Genomic DNA, 17879 nt, shown 5'->3' on the forward strand with positions numbered 1-17879 from the left:
GTGTAGGGTTGGGTGCAGATTGCAGGGTGTGGATTGGGGGCAGGGATTGCGGGGTGTAGGGTTGGGTGTAGATTGGAGGGTGTGGATTGGGGGCAGGGATTGCGGGGTGTAGGGCTGGGTGCAGATTGCGGGGTGCAGAGTTCGCGTTCGGAGTGCGGGCCGCGCGTTCCTCCGCGCCAGCAGGGGGCGCCGGGCGGGCCGGCGCGGGGCGGTGGCGGCCATGCAGGTACCGGGCGGGCGGCGGGCGCGGGACGGGGTCGGGTCGGTGCCGCCCGGGACGGGGGTTCCCGTTCCCGCGGGGGTCCCGGCCCGGGGCGGGGTTTTGCCCGCGCTGTGCGGTGACGGCGGTGCCCGCAGGCGGCGGCGCAGGGCTCGAAGGCGGCGGCGCAGGCGGCGGCGCAGGAACTGGTGAAGTTCGTGAACCGCAGTCCCTCGCCGTACCACGGTGAGCACCCGCCCGGACCCCTCCCCGTCCCTCTGCCCCTTCCGCGCGGGCGGCCCTGACGGCTCTTCCCCCCGCAGTGGTGGCCGAATGCCGCAGCCGGCTACTGCAGGCCGGCTTCCAGGAGCTGAAGGAGACGGAGCACTGGGACGTGCGGCCGGCGCAGAAGGTGGGCCCGGCCGGGACGGGGCAGCGGGAGCCGGGGGTGGACGGGACGCCTCACCCCTCACTTCTACCCCTCTGCTTCCAGTACTTCATCACCAGGAACTACTCCACCCTCATCGCCTTCGCCGTCGGCGGCCAGTTCCAGCCCGGGAATGGGTTCAGCCTGCTAGGGGCCCACACCGACAGCCCCTGCCTCAGGGTAAGGTCAGCTGGCTGGGTGCTGAGTTCTTCTCTGGGGTCCCTCAGTTTCACGCCACGAGCAAAAACTATCCTGACTATCCCTGTGCCCTGCAGCACCATCAGTGGCTCCCTACACCTCCCAAATCTGCCACCCAGAGCAGCCCATGCTGACCCCCTGCATTGCTCTGCCTGCTGCTGTCTCCTCTGTGTCCCCTGTCCTTTAAAGCTCCTCACAGCACTCTGTGCTGGCAGCATCAGCGATGAGGCTCTGGGCGCGTGCTGCCCAGTCCCCACCAGCTGCCCAGTCCCCAGCACTTCATGGCTCCAGCAGTGACACCTCTGCTGCTGCCCAGGTGAAGCGTCGCTCTAAGCGGGGACAGGTGGGCATAGTGCAAGTTGGCGTGGAGACCTATGGAGGGGGCATCTGGAACACCTGGTTCGACCGTGACCTGACTGTGGCTGGGAGAGTGATCATAAAGGTGAGTCTGATTTAGGGCAATGCACAATCAGATAGCTGTGTGTCTCTGGCTCTGGGTCGCTGACTCCCACACAAAGTGGGACCTGCTGCAACCTCTCAGCCCTGCAGGCCTGGCCCCAGAAGTCCTCCTTGTGTTTCAGGACCCAGCCTCGGGACGCCTGGAGCAGCGCCTGGTGCGTGTGGAACGGCCCATCCTCCGCATTCCTCACCTGGCCATCCATCTGCAGCGCAGCATCAATGAGAGCTTTGGGCCCAACACCGAGCACCACCTGTAAGGCCTGGCTCAGCCCCAACCCCTGGTCAGTCCTTGGGAGGGCTGGGACCCAGCTAGATCAGAGCCCCACCTCAGCTCTCCCTTTGGCAGCCACTCATTGCAGTGGGGAGGTCTGCAGCGGCTTTTAGCCCCACAGAGTCCTTCCAGGAGATGCTTCCAAGCATAGGACACTGGGGTGTCCTGAGGTGGCACAATAGATACGTGCTTGAAATGTGCATTCTTTCTCCATTTGGCGTAGCAGTCGCTCCCTGGAGGAACTAGGCAAACACCCCAGGAAGCATTGGCAGTGTGTGACCCAAGCAGGTGAGGTGAGCAAAGCTCTGGGAGTTAATGTTACTGACTCCCACAGGGTTCCCATTCTGGCCACTGCTGTGCAGGAGGAGCTGGAAAAGGAGGTGCTTATGGAGTCCACACCTTGCAGTGCTGCAGCCCAGGTGAGCTGTGTGCCAAGGATCAGCAGGGACACTTGCAAGGACCTCATGCTTGTCACCTTTGATATTCAGTCCTCAGGGACGTGCCACGAGGTTCCACCTGTGGACTGCTGGTAGCCTTCCACTCTGCCTCGCAGCTGTGTACGTGGCACATCTGCTCCTGCTCAGCCATCTCTCTCTTCTCACCCTTGTCTGCAGCCAGTGTAGAATGGGTACATCTCCCTGAGGAGGAAGGGCAGGGAGGGGGGCTAGCACAGGGGCAGAGAGCTGTCCTGGGTGAGCTGGGGGCTTGAACATGAGACATGTTAGTAGGAGAGAGGACTCTGCCAACATAAGCAGGGACAGCTTTGCAAGGGGAAACCTGGAGTTTCTCCTGCCATCCACTGCCTGCCCTGCCCGCAGCTGTGCTTTCTTCCCAGGCAGAGCGGCACAGCCCTGTCCTGCTTTCCCTGATCTGCCCCCAGCTGGGGGTGAAACCAGAGCAGATTGTGGAGCTGGAACTATGCCTGGCAGATACACAGCCAGCGGTGAGTAAGGACAGGAGCCTCCCTCTGTCTGCATACACCGTATGGGCTGGCACTACACAGGTGTTACCTGGCACACATCCTCTGCCTGGGGTGTGCCAGGGCTAGGAGCTGAATGGAACAAGAGGAAGCTGCTCCTGAGAGGCAGAGATAAGGGTACTGGAATGGGGACCCAGTGGCAGGTACTTTTTGGTGACCCAGAGCCTGTGCCCTACTCCTCTTGGCTCTCTGCAGACACTGGGTGGTGCTTTTGACGAGTTCATCTTCTCCCCACGTCTGGACAACCTGCACAGCTGCTACTGCGCCTTGCAGGTGAGATGGAAAAGAACCTGGAGGCTGCAGCGTGGCCCCCACGCAGCCCAGCTCAGCTTTGGGCTGGCCCAAGGCTCTGCAGGGAGTTATCTTCTCGTGGAATGGGTCTGGATTCTTGGAGGATCTGGGGTTGGATGCCCGCTTTGCTGGGTGTGTGGGGTTCCTGGCAGCTCCCAGGCGTGGCTCCTGCTGTCTCTGGGCAGTGTGTGTGCCCACAGCTCCCTTCCTCCATGTTTTGGGCTCTCCTGGGGGATCTCCTGGTAGTTCAGTCCTGAGATTCCCAGCATGGGGTGGCACTCAGGCTGGTGTCCATTCCCCCCTAATCTTGCAGGCCTTGATTGACTCATGTGCAGCACCCTCGTCCCTCTCCCAGGAGCCCAACGTGCGTCTCATCGCACTCTATGACAATGAGGAGGTGAGTGAGGGGCACAGCCATGGGGTGGCTGGCACTGGAAGGAGCTCCATGTTCTTTGCTGTTCCCCAGCCATGTCTAGCAGGAGAGAGATCCCACACCCCAGTGGAGGAAGCAGGGATTTGTTTACACTCACATGGAGCATGGCCCAGGCAGGGGTGGGAAGGACTGGTGTGGTAGGAAGCTGCTGTGTTGGCTTTAGGGAGCCCTCTGTCACTCATCTGACCCCTGTGGTGCTGTGGGGTTGTGCTGATGGTGATCTTTGGCAGGTAGGGTCAGAGAGTGCACAGGGCGCGGAGTCCTTGCTAACGGAGCTGGTGCTGCGCCGGATCTCAGCATCGCCACACAACCTGACAGCCTTCGAGGAGGCAGTGGCCAAGTCCTACATGATCAGTGCTGATATGGCCCACGCTGTGCACCCCAATTATGTGTGAGTAGTCTGAGCTGTGCCACAGGTGAGGGCAGCCTGCCCTGCCACATATCCCCATCACTCCCCAGGTAGTACAGCCAGGACAGTCCTTATTGCAGCAGGGAGGGAAGGCTAAGGTGTAAAACTCTTGCTTCTCCTTTACAGGGACAAGCATGAGGAGAATCATCGTCCAGCCTTCCACAAGGTGAGGACAGCCTTCTGCTTTGGTGTAGGATGGCTGCTGTCTGTCTGTCCTGCAGTGCTGTGGATTGCCCAGCTGTTCCCAGGGCACAGCTTGGGAGCACTCAAATGGGAAAGGTTTATCCCGCAGTGGGATTTGACTGTGCCACATGTCTGATGTTAATCACTTGGGATCCCAGTCTTGTCCCTAGAGCCCTTCCCTGCTCGTAGCTGGGGCTGTCCCCATGGAAGTGCTGTCCCCATCCCCATGGGCTCATCCAGGGAGGGGAGAATCCAGGGGTGTGTTGGGGCGGTGCAGCATTGCCTGGGCAGGAGTGTTTCCAGGGCCACTGACTATCCCTGGGTCCCACCATGGGCCTGTGGTACCTTTCCTTGTGCAGGGCCCTGTCATCAAAGTGAACAGCAACCAGCGCTACGCCTCCACAGCTGTCACTGAAGCCATAATCCGGGATATTGCCGCCCTTGTGGGTGTCCCTCTGCAGGTGAGCAGGGCTGGGTGAGCCCTCCTTGAACATAAGGAGTTTGGGCTGCAGTCTTAACTCCTGGGTTCATCAGAGGGGGCCTGTGCCAGAGCTCCACCCCTGTTAGCATGTCTGACCCCACTGGGGTCTGTGTGCTGCCTGTTGCTCTGGGGCTCCAGCTCCAGGGCTGCCTCAGGGAGTGGGCTGGTAAGCAGGATGGGAGCCTGGCCCGAGTGTGTCTTATCTCTGGAGCATTTTGAACCCTGGCGTGGGTCAGTGCTTCCTCCCTGTCCCAGGTCTCTTCCCTTCAGGGCTGAGAGCCCATATGGGAGGCCATGGGGCAGCATGTGGAGCTGCTGAGGTGTTGCCTTCGTGCAGGAGTTCATGGTGCGCAATGACACACCCTGTGGCACCACCATCGGCCCCATTCTGGCCTCCCGCCTGGGGCTGCGTGTGCTGGACATTGGCTGCCCGCAGCTGGCCATGCATTCCATCCGGGAGATGTGCTGCACCTCGGGGGTGCTTCAGAGCATCACCCTCTTCAAGGTGAGCCCTGTGTCCCCCATCCTGTGCTAAAGCCCTGCTGCTCTACATCTCCCACATGTCCGTGTCCCCATCCAATCCCTGTTTTGGGGCTGAGCCCAGCCATCCCACAGAGCTCCCCAGCTCTCTAGAGCAGCGCAGGTACTGGCTGCTTCTGGAGGTGCTGCCTCTCATCCCAGCCTTCCCCAGTGACTGCCATCCCTAAATAGTTCCTATGGCAACCGGTGCTAGCCTTGAGTCAGCGATGGGTTACTATGGTGACGCGGTCCTGCTCTCTGCGAGTAGCTGCCTACTATGACGCTGTGACAGGGAGCTGCTGCCTGCCCCCGCTGCCTGTCCCCCCACCCCGCACTGCCTTGTTCGGCCCACCCTGATGGCCTCTCTTCTTCCAGGGCTTCTTCGAGCTCCTGCCGACGGTCAGCAGCAGCCTGGTGGTCGACTGAACATGGTGGGGAGGGAGCAGCAGTGGGTTTAGTCCTGGGGTCATTAAAGCATTTCTGTCTCACAGGCGAGTGGTCCATGACTGTGGCTGACTCTGACGTACATGGCTCCCACTGGGGACTCCCATAGCTCCCACCCGTGGTCTCCCCTGGAACCGTGAGCGAGACCCATTCACCCATCCACAATCCCTTGTCGAGGGTTGCCTGGGGTCTCAGCAAAGGTGCAGAGCACGGCTCGGCTCCTGCCCAGGGAGAGCTGGCTGGAGCATGTCCCCTATCGCGGGCCGCCCTCTTCCCTAGGAATGAGCCTGCCATGTGCGCATGGACCTGCCGGCACCAGACCTGCAGCTGCTCTCCGGGACCGGGGCAGGGGGTCCGTGCCCGGGCCGGGGGCTGCGGTGTCCCCGCGGCCCGTCCGGGCGGTGGCGCCGGGCGGGGCACGAGGGCGCGGCTCCGTGCTCGCCGCTCATTGGGCCCCTCTTAGGGGCGTGTCCCACGCGGGAGCCAGTGCGGCCGCAGGGCTGGGAAGCCGCGGGCGCTGATTGGCGGGGGCGCCGCTGCCGCTCTTGCACACCCCCAGGGGGCGTGGCTCGCCCCAGGGGACGCTGCGATTGGCGCGGCGCTCGGCCGCCTCTCCCCGGAGCGAGGCGTGATTGGCCCCGCTGAACAGCGGGGGGCGTGAGCGCGGCGCTGAGGGCAGCCGCGCGGGTCTCTGATTGGCTGCGGCGAGGAGGGGCGTGGCGCCGCGGCAGCGCGCAGCGCGCCATTGGCGCGGCGGCGGCGGCGGGCGGGGCGCGCGGCGCGGCGGGGCGCGGGTTGGCGGCGGCGGCGGGGGCGCGGCCGGCGGGTGCGCCATGGTGCGGCCGTGAGCGGAGCATGGGGCGGCGGCTCCTCCGGGCGCTCCTCTGCCTCCTCCTCCTGGCCGGCCGCGGGCAGCTGCGTGACGGCGCTGCTGCCGCCGCCACCGCCGCACACGGTGAGACCGCGACCCTGGGCAGGGCGGCTTTGCCCCGGGCAGCGCGGGAGCTGGGAGGAGATTCCCGGGGAGTGGCGGGACGCGGGGCTCCGCGGCCGGTGCGGTCGCCGCCGCTGTAGATGCTGTCACGGCGTGCAGCGGCGAGTCTGGCCGCTGGCGGATAACGGGAGAGGGCGGCCCGGAACCGGCACCGCGGGTGCGTCATTGGCGCCGGGGGCGCCCCTTTCCCGGGGCTGCCGGGCCGGTGGGTGTGCTAATCCCGGGGCACCCCGCCGGCTGTAGAGTTGCCGCCCCGCCGGGCCCGATAGCCGGCAGCTACGGGACGGGAGCAGAACGGTGCTTGCTCATGGCCGGGGCAAAGCCGGTGCCTGGGGCTGCCGCAGGGATGGGGAGCCCGGGGCAGCGGCCCTGAGCGTGGTTTCCTCCGCGACCGTGCCGCCCTTTAGCTGCCCTCCGCCTGTAAGTGCAGCTCGCCCGGGCCGGTGCACCCGCTCTTCTCCAGCTCGTTCCGTGCGGTCCGTGCTTGGGGCTCTCGGGGACCCGGGTGTCGCTGCCGGTAGCAGGGCTGCGGCCCCCCCCGCACGGCACGGCACGGCCCCGGCGCCGCTGACTCACTACAGGACGCCCGAGGCTTCTGCGCCCCTCGTCCTCCAGCGGGCCGGGAGTGCCGGGACGGGACCGGCTGCACCACGGAGGCCCCGCTGTCCCCGGGAGCAGGCAAGGAATGGTGTCGGGACGGCTGCGGCCGAGCACCGTCCTGGCCGGGGGAGCCTCCCTGAGCTGGGGCCACCGCCCCTCCCGGCGGAGCGGAGCGTCTCGGCGGGAGAGCGCTGCGCCGTTTCAGCACCGCGGACAGCGCCGGCCCTGCCGCCCCGGCCCGGCCCCCGCCGCCGCCGTCCCTGGGGTCTCCCCTGGCAGTGGAGTCCTGTGCCCCGCACCTGCGTGGCCTCCGCCCCGGGGGACGCTGGCCCTTGGGTGCCGGGCTTTCGGGGACCCTCATCCCCACAAGCCCCCTTCCCCCGCGGCGGGCTCGACGGGCCCCTCCCTCCCCTCCCCCCCGTTGTTTTCTCGTTCCTTCCTTGCCATCCGGGGCTGAGTCATCGCCTGCTGCCGTCTCGCTGCTGACGGTCTTGGGCCGAGACGGGGGGGGGAGAGGAAGGGGGAAGCCGCCCCCTGCCCAAGTGCTGCCCCCCGAAGGGCTTGGAGAGGTACACACCCCACACCCCCAGCACCACTATATCCATGCTTTGGGGTCCGCCTCGCAGGGAGAGTGGATTCCGGTGTCACTAGGTTGCATCCCTTCCTCGTAGTACCACATGTAGGAGGGCAACAGATGTGGTTTTGCAGGTGTCTGCTGCCTCAGTCTTACCTTCCTAACTGCCAGCACCCCAAAAAACTCCAGATCTTCCCCACTCTCCAGAGCCAAGGGCATACTTTCTATACAGCCCCCATCTTGCCTCTGAGAAGCAGAAAAGACAGGCGCTGAGCCTCTGCCCTGGGCTACAAAGCTGTGTCCGCTCCCACCATCGCCACATTGTATCCCTGTGCCACTTTTCTGGAGCGTAGGGGTCCCCAAGGCAGCTGGTGATGAGCAAATTCCATTGGAGCCCCCCCTTGGATGCTGTGCTGACTGGCCTGTCTGTCTGTCTCTCTGTCCCAGGCTGCCTGTTTGACCGGAGGCTGTGTGCCCCGCAGGAGGTGTGTGTGCAGGGTAAGTGGCTAGCAGGGGTGCAGGGATCCCCTCTCCCTTTCCAAGTGGGTGTGGAGGGTACAGGGATGCCTTTCAGGGGAACCTAGGGTGTAGTGCAGGGGGGCACGGCAGGAGAAAGGTGGGGCTGTGCCCGGAGATCCTCACATCAGGGTGTTTCTTCATCTGGTCTCACTGCCTCCCTCCCCTCTCTTGCAGATGGGCTATTTGGGCAGTGCCAGGTGGGCTCCGTGCAGGACAGACCCTATTTCCAGGTTACATCTCCCGTGCTCCAGCGTCTGCAGGATGTCTTGCGACATCTCATGGCACAAGGTGAAGGGGGGAGCATGGGGGGAGTCGCTCTGACCCTGCAGGGAGGGGATGTCAGGTAGAATTGCCTAGTGGCACTAGGACTCTCTGAGGTCCTGCTGGCCCGGGGGCCAGGGTGTGCTGTGGAGGATGATTCTGGGAGGAGTGGGGTCAAACCCAGGCCATGGTACACAGGGTCAGAATATCAGGACAGCATCCCATGCACTCAGACCATGATTGCCAGGCTGCCTCCGTGTCTCACAGCCCCTTCCCATGGCAGGGCTCTCGTGGCAGGATGGCATCACCCAGTATGTGATCTCTCAGGAGATGGAGCGCATCCCCCGCCTCCGCTTGCCACCCTCGCTGGAGCCAGTGGCCAGGGACAGGTAGGATGGTGCCAGCTGCCATCCTGTGAGCAGAGCTCAGTGGAGCAGCAAGGGCTTTGCCCCGCAAATGGGGTTTAGGGGAGGGACCTCCCCCTTTACCTAGGTGAGTCACCCCAACGCTGCTTGCCTTCAAGGTTCCTGCCTGTCCGCAGTGAGCCCCGGCGAGCCCCATTGCCCCCAGACGCCGGCCTGCCAGCAGCTCAGCATCTGGAGCAGCCCCCACCACTGCTGCTTTCCCCACTGGTGCAGCGGTACTTGGAGCATGTCCTGCTGCCCTCCCCACCCCAGCTGGGCTACGAGGAGGCTCTGCTCAATCCCTACTCCTACCACAAGGTAAGCTGGGGAGTGAGCGCCTTCTCCCGGGCAGAAAAGTAGAGATTGGCAGGGAGCTGTTGCACTGCCAGTGCTTTTCTGCTGGTGCTGGGGTACCCCCTGCCTCCGCCATGGGGTGACAGGGGACCTGTGGGGTTTGACATGTGTTTTGTTTGCAGTTCGGCTATCAGGATGGTGCTCACCAGCATCCCAGCAGCTCAGCCAGGCAGAGCTCTGAAACCTCCTCGCTGCTGGGCCGGGTCCCTGCCCAGACCCTTTTTGGGGCTGGCCCTGTGCCCTCCTATGGCGGGCAGCCAGGAATGGATGGGGGGCATCTCTTCCAGGACTTGGGCATGCTTTCCCTGCCCAGAGAGAAAGCTGGCCGCCCGGACCCTGCCAGCGCCAGGCTTCAGCACAGCTTGCAGCTCCCCGATGACTACAGAAACATGGAGGGGAGGGAGCAGCAAGCACCCCTGGCTGCCCAGCCACCCTCTGCACAGACAGGTACCTTGTTCTCCAGCCAGGCACCAACCCTTGTCCCTATCCTGTACCCACAGCCACATTCCTCGTGGCTCACACTTTCCCTCCTCTTTGGCTTTATGCCCATGGACAGCATACACCCGCAACCCCACCTGCCCCATCTGCTCCATCCCTGGCTCCTGGTCTCCATGTGGATGCAGAGCATCCAACCTGACACTATATCCTCTTGCAGATGCTGCCCTGAAGAGATTGGCTTCCCTCCTGGCCAGCTATGGCCTGGGGCTGCCAGAGCTGAATCCCCAGCAGCTAAGCAGCCTGTCCACTCTCCTCCAGCTTCTCCAGAGCTCTGGTGAGCCAGGCACAGGGATGGGACAGGCAGGGACTGGCAGAAGCAGGTGCTAGCATGCCCTGTTTCAGGGTAGGGAGTGTTGCCTTTTGGGGTGGGTGCTGCAGGACCTGTGTCTCCTTTCTAGGTGTTGCTGGCCCTGAAGTGCCCACAGCGAAACGGGTGGGTTTGCAGCAGGGTGATGCTGGAGAAGGTGCCATGCCAAAGGTGGGATGGGGAGGAGGAGGTAGTTCCCCAGGGCTCTCTTCTGAGATTCCAGCTTCTCCCTTTTCCTCCCTTCAGGTGATGGAGGGAGACATGCAGCATGGAGAGGAGCCAGTACCCCCTTCCTCCACAGTGCCACCCTCCAAAATCCCAGCCAGTAGATCCCCAGGGGATGGAACAAAGGGCAGGGCAACATCCTCACCAGCTCCCCAGGCTGAGCCACAGCAGGCACACAGTGGAGATGCCCTTAGCCCCAGAAAGCAGATTGTGGTGGAGAAGAAGAGCTACACAGAGATGAAGGATGGTGGGGCACAGCAGGGCATGCGGCCACCAGACGAGTATGGCTACATCGTCACAGACCAGAAGTGAGAGTTGGGGGTCAGGCAAGGGGGTCTGCGTGTGTGAAGGGTCTGTATCTCCCCACCAACAGCTGTCACAGCTTCACATGCTTGACTGAGCCTGTTTGGGTCTTTGGTAGGGTTGGGTTTCCATGGAGTCAGCTCCCCCTCATCCCTTCTCTACCCACAGCCCCTGTTCCACCCCAAAGCCTTCCTTTATCAGCCCATACCAAGGCCAGAGCTCACTGTTGCAGGAGGGGAGGCTGGGAGTGTGCATGCACAAGTGTGTCTGTGCACATTCGTGTGCAAGGGGGGAGGTCAGCTCCACCAACATCGCCACACTCTTACCTCCTGCCCACCCTGACACCCTGCTCTTGCTGTGTGCTTGGGACTCCCTGAGCCTGCCTGTCTCTGTTCCCTGACTGTGGGCAGCACAGGCTGTCCCCTCGCCCCTGCCACCCCTCCTCACCCTGACACTATCCCCACAGGCCCCTGGGGCTGGCTGCTGGCGTGCGGCTGCTGGAGCTCCTAGCCAAGCACCTCCACCTCTCCACTGCCAGCTTCATCAACATCAGGTGAGGGGACCGGGGCCATGGGGCGCTGCTGCCTCAGCCATGGCCATGCTCAGCACCCCCAGGCAGGGGGACAGGAGGGACTGAGCTGTGGTGAAGGTAGGTGGGGGGGGGGGTCTGCATTTCCAGGTCTCACACTGTGTTCCCCCTCTCCCTGGCAGCGTTGTGGGTCCTGCACTTACCTTCCGTATCCAACAGAACCCTCAGAACTTTTCACTGGCAGATGTGGCCAGCCAGACTGGTGAGTTGACAATGTCCCCCTGGTCTTGGTCCTCTCTTCTCCTCCCAGTTGTGGGGTGTCCCTTGCCAGGGTCCAGGAAGAGGGGGCTCCTACCATACATCCCACTGCCTTTGGCTGAACTGGGGGGCTGAAGTGGGCAGCTGTCAGAGCTATCCCTTGGCTCTGTTTCTGGGGGGTCTCTTGTGTGGAGGGGCAGTGTGCCTCTGACCATCTCCTCTGTCCACAGAGCAAGTGAAGGGAGAGCTGGAGCACGAGCTGGGCCTGAAGATTGTGCAAACAGGAGTGGGAGAGGTAGGACTGAGCAAGGATCCTGCCCCTTGGGGCTGGGGTGGCCAGCAACAGGGGAGTGGGGATGCTGCCACTGGGTACAAGCCAGGAGCCCCCAGCCCTGGGGCACAAAGGCCTTTGTGAGTGAGCTGTCCCTGCAGGTCTGTAGGGCAGCTGAAGAGTAGAGGAGACTGGGCAGTGTTTAGGATGGAGATAGACTCCAGTCCTGTGTTGGAGGACTCCTGTTGGAGACTGCTCCAGTCCTGTGCGTCCATCATCCCCCTCCAGTGCCTGGCAGCACAATCCTGCCCAGCTGTCTGTACTCCCAGGGCTCTCAGCTCTTTTCAAAACAAAAGCTCCGCAGTGTTTGAAGGTGGTCTGAAAGGGACTCCCAGAGGCTTTTCTTCCCCCCGAGGCTGGAGGGCTGCAGGCTGTATCCCTCAAGGCTCATCCTCACCCTTGCCTCCCTCCAACCTGCAGGCCCCATCTCAGCTGTGGCCTCAGCACCCGAGCACTGGGATGTTCCCAGAGCACCCCACAAACCATAGCTAGGCAGGCAAAATGCCATCATGTCCCCAGAGAATGGCAAAGCAGCTGAAGGCAGGGATGAAACAGGAACCATCTGTTTGGAGAGGGGCTACCCCTCCCTGTACTCCTCTGGGGAGCCACAGGAACAGTCTCCTGGGGCAGGGAGCAGGGGTTGGAGATAAGGACTAAGCCTGGCTCCTGTGTTTGCAGCCTGAGGAGGAAAAATGGTGTAGCACATCCCCAGCCCAGTGTCCCCATTTCCCACTTCTTGTCATGTGGCTGTAGCCATGAGCGGGGAGGAAGGAAAGGGGAACTTTGGAGGAGGAGGAGGCCATGAAGAAAGGGTGGTCTGGCCACTGAGGCAACCTGTCTCTATCAGCAATATGTGGAGTGTCACTATGGCAATGCCTTTTGATGAGGCAGGTGGCAGGAACCGGGAGAGATGTCAGAGATATCAGAGATGGAGCTCAGAGGAGGCTGAGGCAGCTTAGCAGGCTCCCTTCTGCACCAACCTTCCCAGTTCTAACCAGCTTGTGCTTTTCCTTCATTCCCTCCTGGCTCTGAACATGGTGGGACTGGTGCAAGATTTGAGGAAGAGGGATGTAGAGAGGCAGGGAGACAGCAGGGCCTGGGCAGGCCTTGGGAGAGAAATGCCTTCTGTCCCCCCTGGCTCCGCTGACACCTCCAGGGGCTGCAGGGCTGCTCCTGCTTGGGTGCCCCGGGGAGCTGGGAGGTGCAGGGCCTGGGGGGTGCCCGGGCTGTAGGACTGGCTGGACCCTGATGGCAGTCAGGTGCTGTGACTGGCACAGCTGGGGGCAGGTGGCAGCGGGGACTCCTAGGCTGGGGACATCCCCAGGCGATGATGATGATGATGATGTAGTTGATGATGGTGCAGTGTTCCCTCGGTAACCTCATCAGGCTCGTAGCCAATGGGAGACTGTGGCAATGAGGTAATGCAGGGCTCTGGCAGCTCATTGGGCACAGGATGTTTGAAGCAGCGATGCCCCAGCATCCCTGTGCTGCCCCAGCTGGACCTAGGCAGTCATGGCATTGACAGGAAGGTCTTGTCCAGCAAGGCCTGAGCAACAGGGGCATCCTGTTACAGCATGGGACTGGCATGAGTTGGGATGTCTCCCACAACCACAGGGAAGGAGCCCTAGAGACACTACCTGCAAGGTGGCAGGGGCCGCTCTGTGTCCTAACTGAGGAGGGCAACAGGGACGACCTGTCCCCTAGCCACTACAGCTGGGACCGTACCAGCAGTGCTGGCGTATTCCCCACCCCGCCTCCCCCAGTGTCCTGCTGTGGAGCAGGGGCTGCAGGGGAGAGCCACCCTCAGTCAGGAAAGTCCCCTGGGAGCAGCACACCCAGCACTGCAGTTGCCTATCCTACACTATTAACTCCTTGGGCTGAATTCAGCCCTTGTTTATCTCCAGCTGGGCAGAAGGAGGTCATGGAACCAAAGTTCTATGGGGCTACTGCCCACCCTGTAGAAGAGCAGCCCAGGCTGGGTCTGCTTCAGGCAGCAGCCCTGAGCACTGGAAGCAGGCAAGCAGGAAGTACTGCTACCTGGAGTTGGCCAAGCTCCTCCAGAGAATCAGCACCCTCAGGAAGAGGAAGGAAGAGCCCTTGCTCTGTTTTAACCCCCACAAACCCCAAATGTGGAGCAGAATAAGGTCTCTGCCCCCTCCCCAGCCCCACACTAACTAACCCTTACTTGGCTTGGTCCCCAGCGAAATGAGGCTGCTGCCTACTCACGCCCATCCCGTTTTGGGGACGGCTTCCACTCGGTGCTGCTGACCTTCATCGCACTGGCCTGCGTGGCAGTCATTGCCATCACAGTGTCTGCGGCCTTCTGCCTCCGGCGCCATGCCAAGCAGCGGGAGAAGGAGCGCCTGGCTGCCCTGGGGCCAGAGGGTGCTGCCGACACCACCTTCGAGTACCAGGTAGGACCCTGTGGGATGTGGGGCCCTGTGGGATGTGGGTCCCCACAGGATGAGTCACTGCCACGTGTCAGCATTGCTCGGGGTGCATAGGGCTGCCCTTTGGCAGCGCTGTGGCCAAGGGACAGGGCTCTTGATGGGGTTCCCCAGGAGCTGTGCCGCCAGCACATGGCTGCCAAGTCTCTCTTTGGCCGCACTGAGGCACCCGCAGCACCAGCGGAGACTTCGAGGGTCAGCAGTGTCTCATCCCAGTTCAGCGACGCTCCACAGCCCAGCCCCAGCTCCCACAGCAGCACACCCTCCTGGTGCGAGGAGCCTGTCCAGTCCAACATGGACATCTCCACCGGACACATGATCCTGGTGAGCCAGCCCGGAGGGGTGGCAGCCCCCTCCCCAGCCCCCCATCTGCCCCCCTGCTGCTGGGCTGACCCCGCCCCTCTGCCCCAGGCCTATATGGAGGACCACCTCCGCAACCGAGACCGGCTGGCCAAGGAGTGGCAGGCGCTCTGCGCCTACCAAGCTGAGCCCAGCATCTGCTCCATTGCCCAGAGCGAAGCCAACCTGAAGAAGAACCGCAACCCCGACTATGTGCCCTGTGAGCATCCCAGCCACCCAGCCCCAGGGACCAGCTGTCCTGCTAGAGCAGGGTGTGGGGCATGGGGATGCTCAGGACCATGGCTGGTTGCAGCATTAGTGTGCCCACAGTTCCTCTGGGCACTCACCAAGTCTGCTGGCCTGTTCCCCCAGATGATCACGTGCGGATCAAGCTGAAAGCCGAGAGCAACCCATCCCGCAGTGACTTCATCAATGCCAGTCCAATCGTGAGTGATCACTGGGGGCTCCTGCCGTGCCACCCTGCTCCTTGATGTGCCCAGCCCAGGTGAGGTTTTCACTCTGGGATAGAGCTGGACCGAGGTCACATCCCTGAGGGCTACAGATGTGAGCTTTGTGCCTGCCCCATTGCTCAAAAAATTGTTAAATCCCATTTCCCTCCTGGCTGGGGCACCTGAATCTCCCTTCCCAACTGTCCCATCACGCCTGGAGTATACCCCTACTCCTTCAAGTGTCACCAACCCCTGGCCAAAGAGTGTAAAGTCTGATACCCCCTTTCCTGTTCCAGATTGAGCATGACCCACGGATGCCAGCATACATTGCCACACAGGGGCCATTGTCCCACACTATTGCTGACTTCTGGCAGGTGAGTGTCACGTGGCTGTGCCAGCCCATTGGGGTCCCTTTGTGTGATGGCCACAAAATGGGTCACAGTGGCTTGACTGCCCTCCCACCTGGGCTGTCCTCCAGCAGTGAAACCCCCCTCGTCTTGCCCACAGATGGTGTGGGAACATGGCTGCACTGTCATTGTCATGCTGAGCCCCCTGGCTGAGGACAGTGTCAAGCAGTGTGACCGCTACTGGCCGGATGAAGGCTCCTCTCTTTACCACATCTACGAGGCAAGCGTGTTGGGTAGCCTGGGGCATGGAGTATCCTCCAGCCCCTGTCCCCCTGATCCCAGCCCCCTTACCCGGCACTGATGCCCACTGCCTTACTTGGGCAGGTGAACCTGGTGTCAGAGCACATCTGGTGTGAGGATTTCCTGGTGCGCAGCTTCTACCTGAAAAATGTGCAGTCGCAGGAGACCCGCACCCTGACGCAGTTCCACTTCCTCAGCTGGCCGGCCGAGGGCATCCCTACCACCACCCGGCCCCTCCTTGACTTCCGCAGGTGAGCGCCCACCTGGCACTGTGCCAGCCCTTGGGGAGCCAGCACTGATCCCAAATGCAGGTGACTGATGGGTGAGGACATCACTGACAATATCATGAGGGTCGGGGCCATGGCATGGACCAGGTGCAGGGACTGGGAGCTGCCATGGATGGGAGGGTGCAGAAGAGCCAGGTTTTGGCCAGCTTGGGATGAGGCTCAACAGAGTTTGGTGGGCAAGAAACCTCTGGCTGAGGTTGCCAGGGCTCTCCGGCCTTCATGGGGAGGGTGGGAAAGTGCTCTTGCCCAGAGCTGGCATGGAGGGCAGCATTGACTGGCACCTTCCACAGCCATGGGTGCAAGAAGAAACCTCCAGAGCCAGCCTTAAACTGGCTGTGACTCGTTGCTCCCAATGCACTACAACCAGTGGTGGATCCCCAGCTAGCCCAGGGCAAGAGCTGCAGGACTGGGACTGCTCCCAGGAGACTTGCCTGCCCAGGTCTTTAGGTCCCTGGGTGGTGGTGGACTTGCCAGCCACAGGCTGCTCACTGTACCTAGGTTGTGCGGGGCAAGGGACCCAGCCTAGGGCAGCAGGGGGGTCTCTGAGAATGTCTCCCTCCTCTCAGTCCCGCTCACACTCTCTCTCTCTCTCTCTGTCTGTCTCTGTCTCTCTCTCGCAGCTGCCGGCGTCATTTTTGTGATTTGCAGCTAGTAATCTGGCTCCAGTTGCATAGTCACAAAAGTGATCGTTGGCAGCCGTGCCTGCTGCATGGAGCATGCCAGGAGGCCTACCAGTGCCTGGCCCCCAGCTTCACGCCCCACCGGACCAGAGCTGCTCCCTGGGGGTCCTGCCACTGCTCCCCTCCCCAGGCTGGGCACCTGAGGAACTGAACTCCTCTCCCTGCCCTGGCCACTTTCTACCGGTGGTCCCCATCCCATGTCCAGCACCATTGTGGAGGCAGGAGGAGCCATGAGCCAGACCCCCAGGGCCACATCATGGTGTGCTGCTGCCCTGCCCCACTGAGCACAGCAAGGGACACCTAGCACAGCCTTGACCCTGGCACAGCCAGGCACTGATCTGTTCCCTCTTATCCTTGCAGGAAGGTGAACAAGTGCTACCGGGGTCGCTCCTGCCCTATTATCGTGCACTGCAGGTACTGCAGGGGATGGAGGGGCATTTGGGCTTGAGGGTGACTGAAGGCTGGGACCTGCTGCCCAGGACCAGTCCCACTGGAAGCAGTTCCCCTGGACCAAGCATCTGTGTTTTGCAGTGACGGTGCAGGCAGGACTGGGACGTACATCCTTGTCGACATGGTCCTGAACCGAATGGCCAAAGGTAGGTGCAGGGAAGCAGCATTGCTGCCCTGTCCGTGAGCTTGGCCTGTGAACTCCCCTCCTAGCACCCCTCTCTCCTTCTGCCCCAGGGGTGAAGGAGATAGACATAGCTGCTACGCTGGAGCACATCCGAGACCAGCGGCCTGGTATGGTGCAGACCAAGGTATGCCCAAGCTGGGGACCCTCTCCCTCCACATAAGCATGCATAGCCCCTGGGGCTGAGCTGGCAGGGACCATCATGGCCCCTGCTGTGCTCCCACAGGACCAGTTTGAGTTCGCACTGACGGCTGTGGCAGAGGAAGTGAACGCCATCCTGAAGGCGCTGCCGCAGTGATGGCGAGGAGCCCTCCCTCCCCCTCTTGTCTGCCCCCTGCCCTGCGCTTCACACTCTCCTCACCTGCCTCTGGGGCTGCTCTCCCTACAAAATGGTGTCTGTGCTTCTGGCTCTGTTCCCCCTGCCCCCAGGCCTCTCTTCCCATCTCCCTAAGGACATCAACCTCAGGCCCTCTGCGTGCAGGAACCTCATCACACCCCCACTGCCACCACAGAGGGGACAGAGCTCATGGCCCCTAAGCCCTGTGGAGGAGGACACCAGGTGGTGCTGCTGTGAGCTGGCAGGGGGGGCTCCCCAACCTGTCAGTTCTGTGTTAGCTCTCTTCCTGTCCCCGTGGCAGGGGTCCTCCACAGTTGGGGGGAGCATGGGGTGCAGGGGGGCCTGGCCCAGCCCCACTCCAGGTCCCCTTTGTGTGTTCCCTGCCTAGTCACTCGAGCAGAAGAAAAATTTCTAGAGAACTATAATTTTGTATCTTGATGTGAATAAAGTTCTTGTGTCACGTTCGTGCAGCTGCAGCCAGGCCTGGCCTCTGACTGTGTATTGGGATGGCACAGGGAGGAAAGGCCACGTTTGTCCATCTCTATCCCGGCACTCCACAACTGCCAGACATGTACAGCTCACCTGCAGGCAAAGATGAGAATCCTGCATCCC

At 62.2% G+C, this 17879-nt stretch overlaps 2 protein-coding genes across 5 annotated transcripts; both read left to right on the top strand.

The window, feature by feature from the left end:
• The first annotated feature begins 164 nt into the window (after nucleotides 1-164).
• On the top strand, nucleotides 165-5339 carry DNPEP (aspartyl aminopeptidase). Its single transcript, XM_069020866.1, has 15 exons — nucleotides 165-226; nucleotides 358-445; nucleotides 523-611; nucleotides 693-806; nucleotides 1141-1266; nucleotides 1406-1536; nucleotides 1889-1973; nucleotides 2390-2497; nucleotides 2729-2806; nucleotides 3138-3221; nucleotides 3488-3648; nucleotides 3793-3832; nucleotides 4209-4310; nucleotides 4668-4835; nucleotides 5225-5339. Exons 1-15 carry the CDS (start codon nucleotides 221-223, stop codon nucleotides 5273-5275), a joined length of 1431 nt encoding a protein of 476 aa, XP_068876967.1. The 5' UTR covers nucleotides 165-220; the 3' UTR covers nucleotides 5276-5339.
• Nucleotides 5340-6130: 791 nt separating this feature from the next.
• Nucleotides 6131-17868, top strand: PTPRN (protein tyrosine phosphatase receptor type N). Of its 4 annotated transcripts, none has more exons than XM_069020867.1 (23): nucleotides 6131-6248; nucleotides 7909-7959; nucleotides 8155-8268; nucleotides 8525-8630; nucleotides 8765-8963; nucleotides 9122-9446; nucleotides 9655-9771; nucleotides 9896-9975; nucleotides 10051-10337; nucleotides 10799-10885; nucleotides 11044-11123; nucleotides 11350-11414; nucleotides 13652-13864; nucleotides 14012-14221; nucleotides 14309-14456; nucleotides 14609-14682; nucleotides 14982-15059; nucleotides 15193-15312; nucleotides 15417-15583; nucleotides 16660-16713; nucleotides 16831-16895; nucleotides 16984-17057; nucleotides 17157-17868. In XM_069020867.1, the coding sequence occupies exons 1-23, from the start codon at nucleotides 6149-6151 to the stop codon at nucleotides 17226-17228; spliced, it is 2886 nt and encodes a 961-aa protein (XP_068876968.1). In that variant the 5' UTR covers nucleotides 6131-6148; the 3' UTR covers nucleotides 17229-17868. The 4 variants fall into 4 exon arrangements, with proteins under 4 accessions (XP_068876968.1, XP_068876970.1, XP_068876971.1 ...); XM_069020869.1 differs by having other exon boundaries at nucleotides 14015-14221; XM_069020870.1 differs by having other exon boundaries at nucleotides 9896-9930.
• Nucleotides 17869-17879: the final 11 nt, after the last annotated feature.

Source organism: Aphelocoma coerulescens, chromosome 7, assembly GCF_041296385.1.
Source record: "Aphelocoma coerulescens isolate FSJ_1873_10779 chromosome 7, UR_Acoe_1.0, whole genome shotgun sequence".
NCBI lineage: Eukaryota > Metazoa > Chordata > Aves > Passeriformes > Corvidae > Aphelocoma > Aphelocoma coerulescens.

Coding starts and splice junctions, on each gene's coding strand:
- DNPEP (XM_069020866.1), top strand. Junction 2,498..2,728: donor TGGCAGATACACAGCCAGCG/GTGAGTAAGGAC, acceptor GGCTCTCTGCAG/ACACTGGGTGGTGCTTTTGA. Junction 3,649..3,792: donor GCTGTGCACCCCAATTATGT/GTGAGTAGTCTG, acceptor TCTCCTTTACAG/GGACAAGCATGAGGAGAATC.
- PTPRN (XM_069020867.1), top strand. CDS start 6,149: ATGGGGCGGCGGCTCCTCCGGGCGCTCCTCTGCCTCCTCCTCCTGGCC. Junction 6,249..7,908: donor CGCCGCCACCGCCGCACACG/GTGAGACCGCGA, acceptor TCTCTGTCCCAG/GCTGCCTGTTTGACCGGAGG. Junction 10,886..11,043: donor GCCAGCTTCATCAACATCAG/GTGAGGGGACCG, acceptor TCTCCCTGGCAG/CGTTGTGGGTCCTGCACTTA.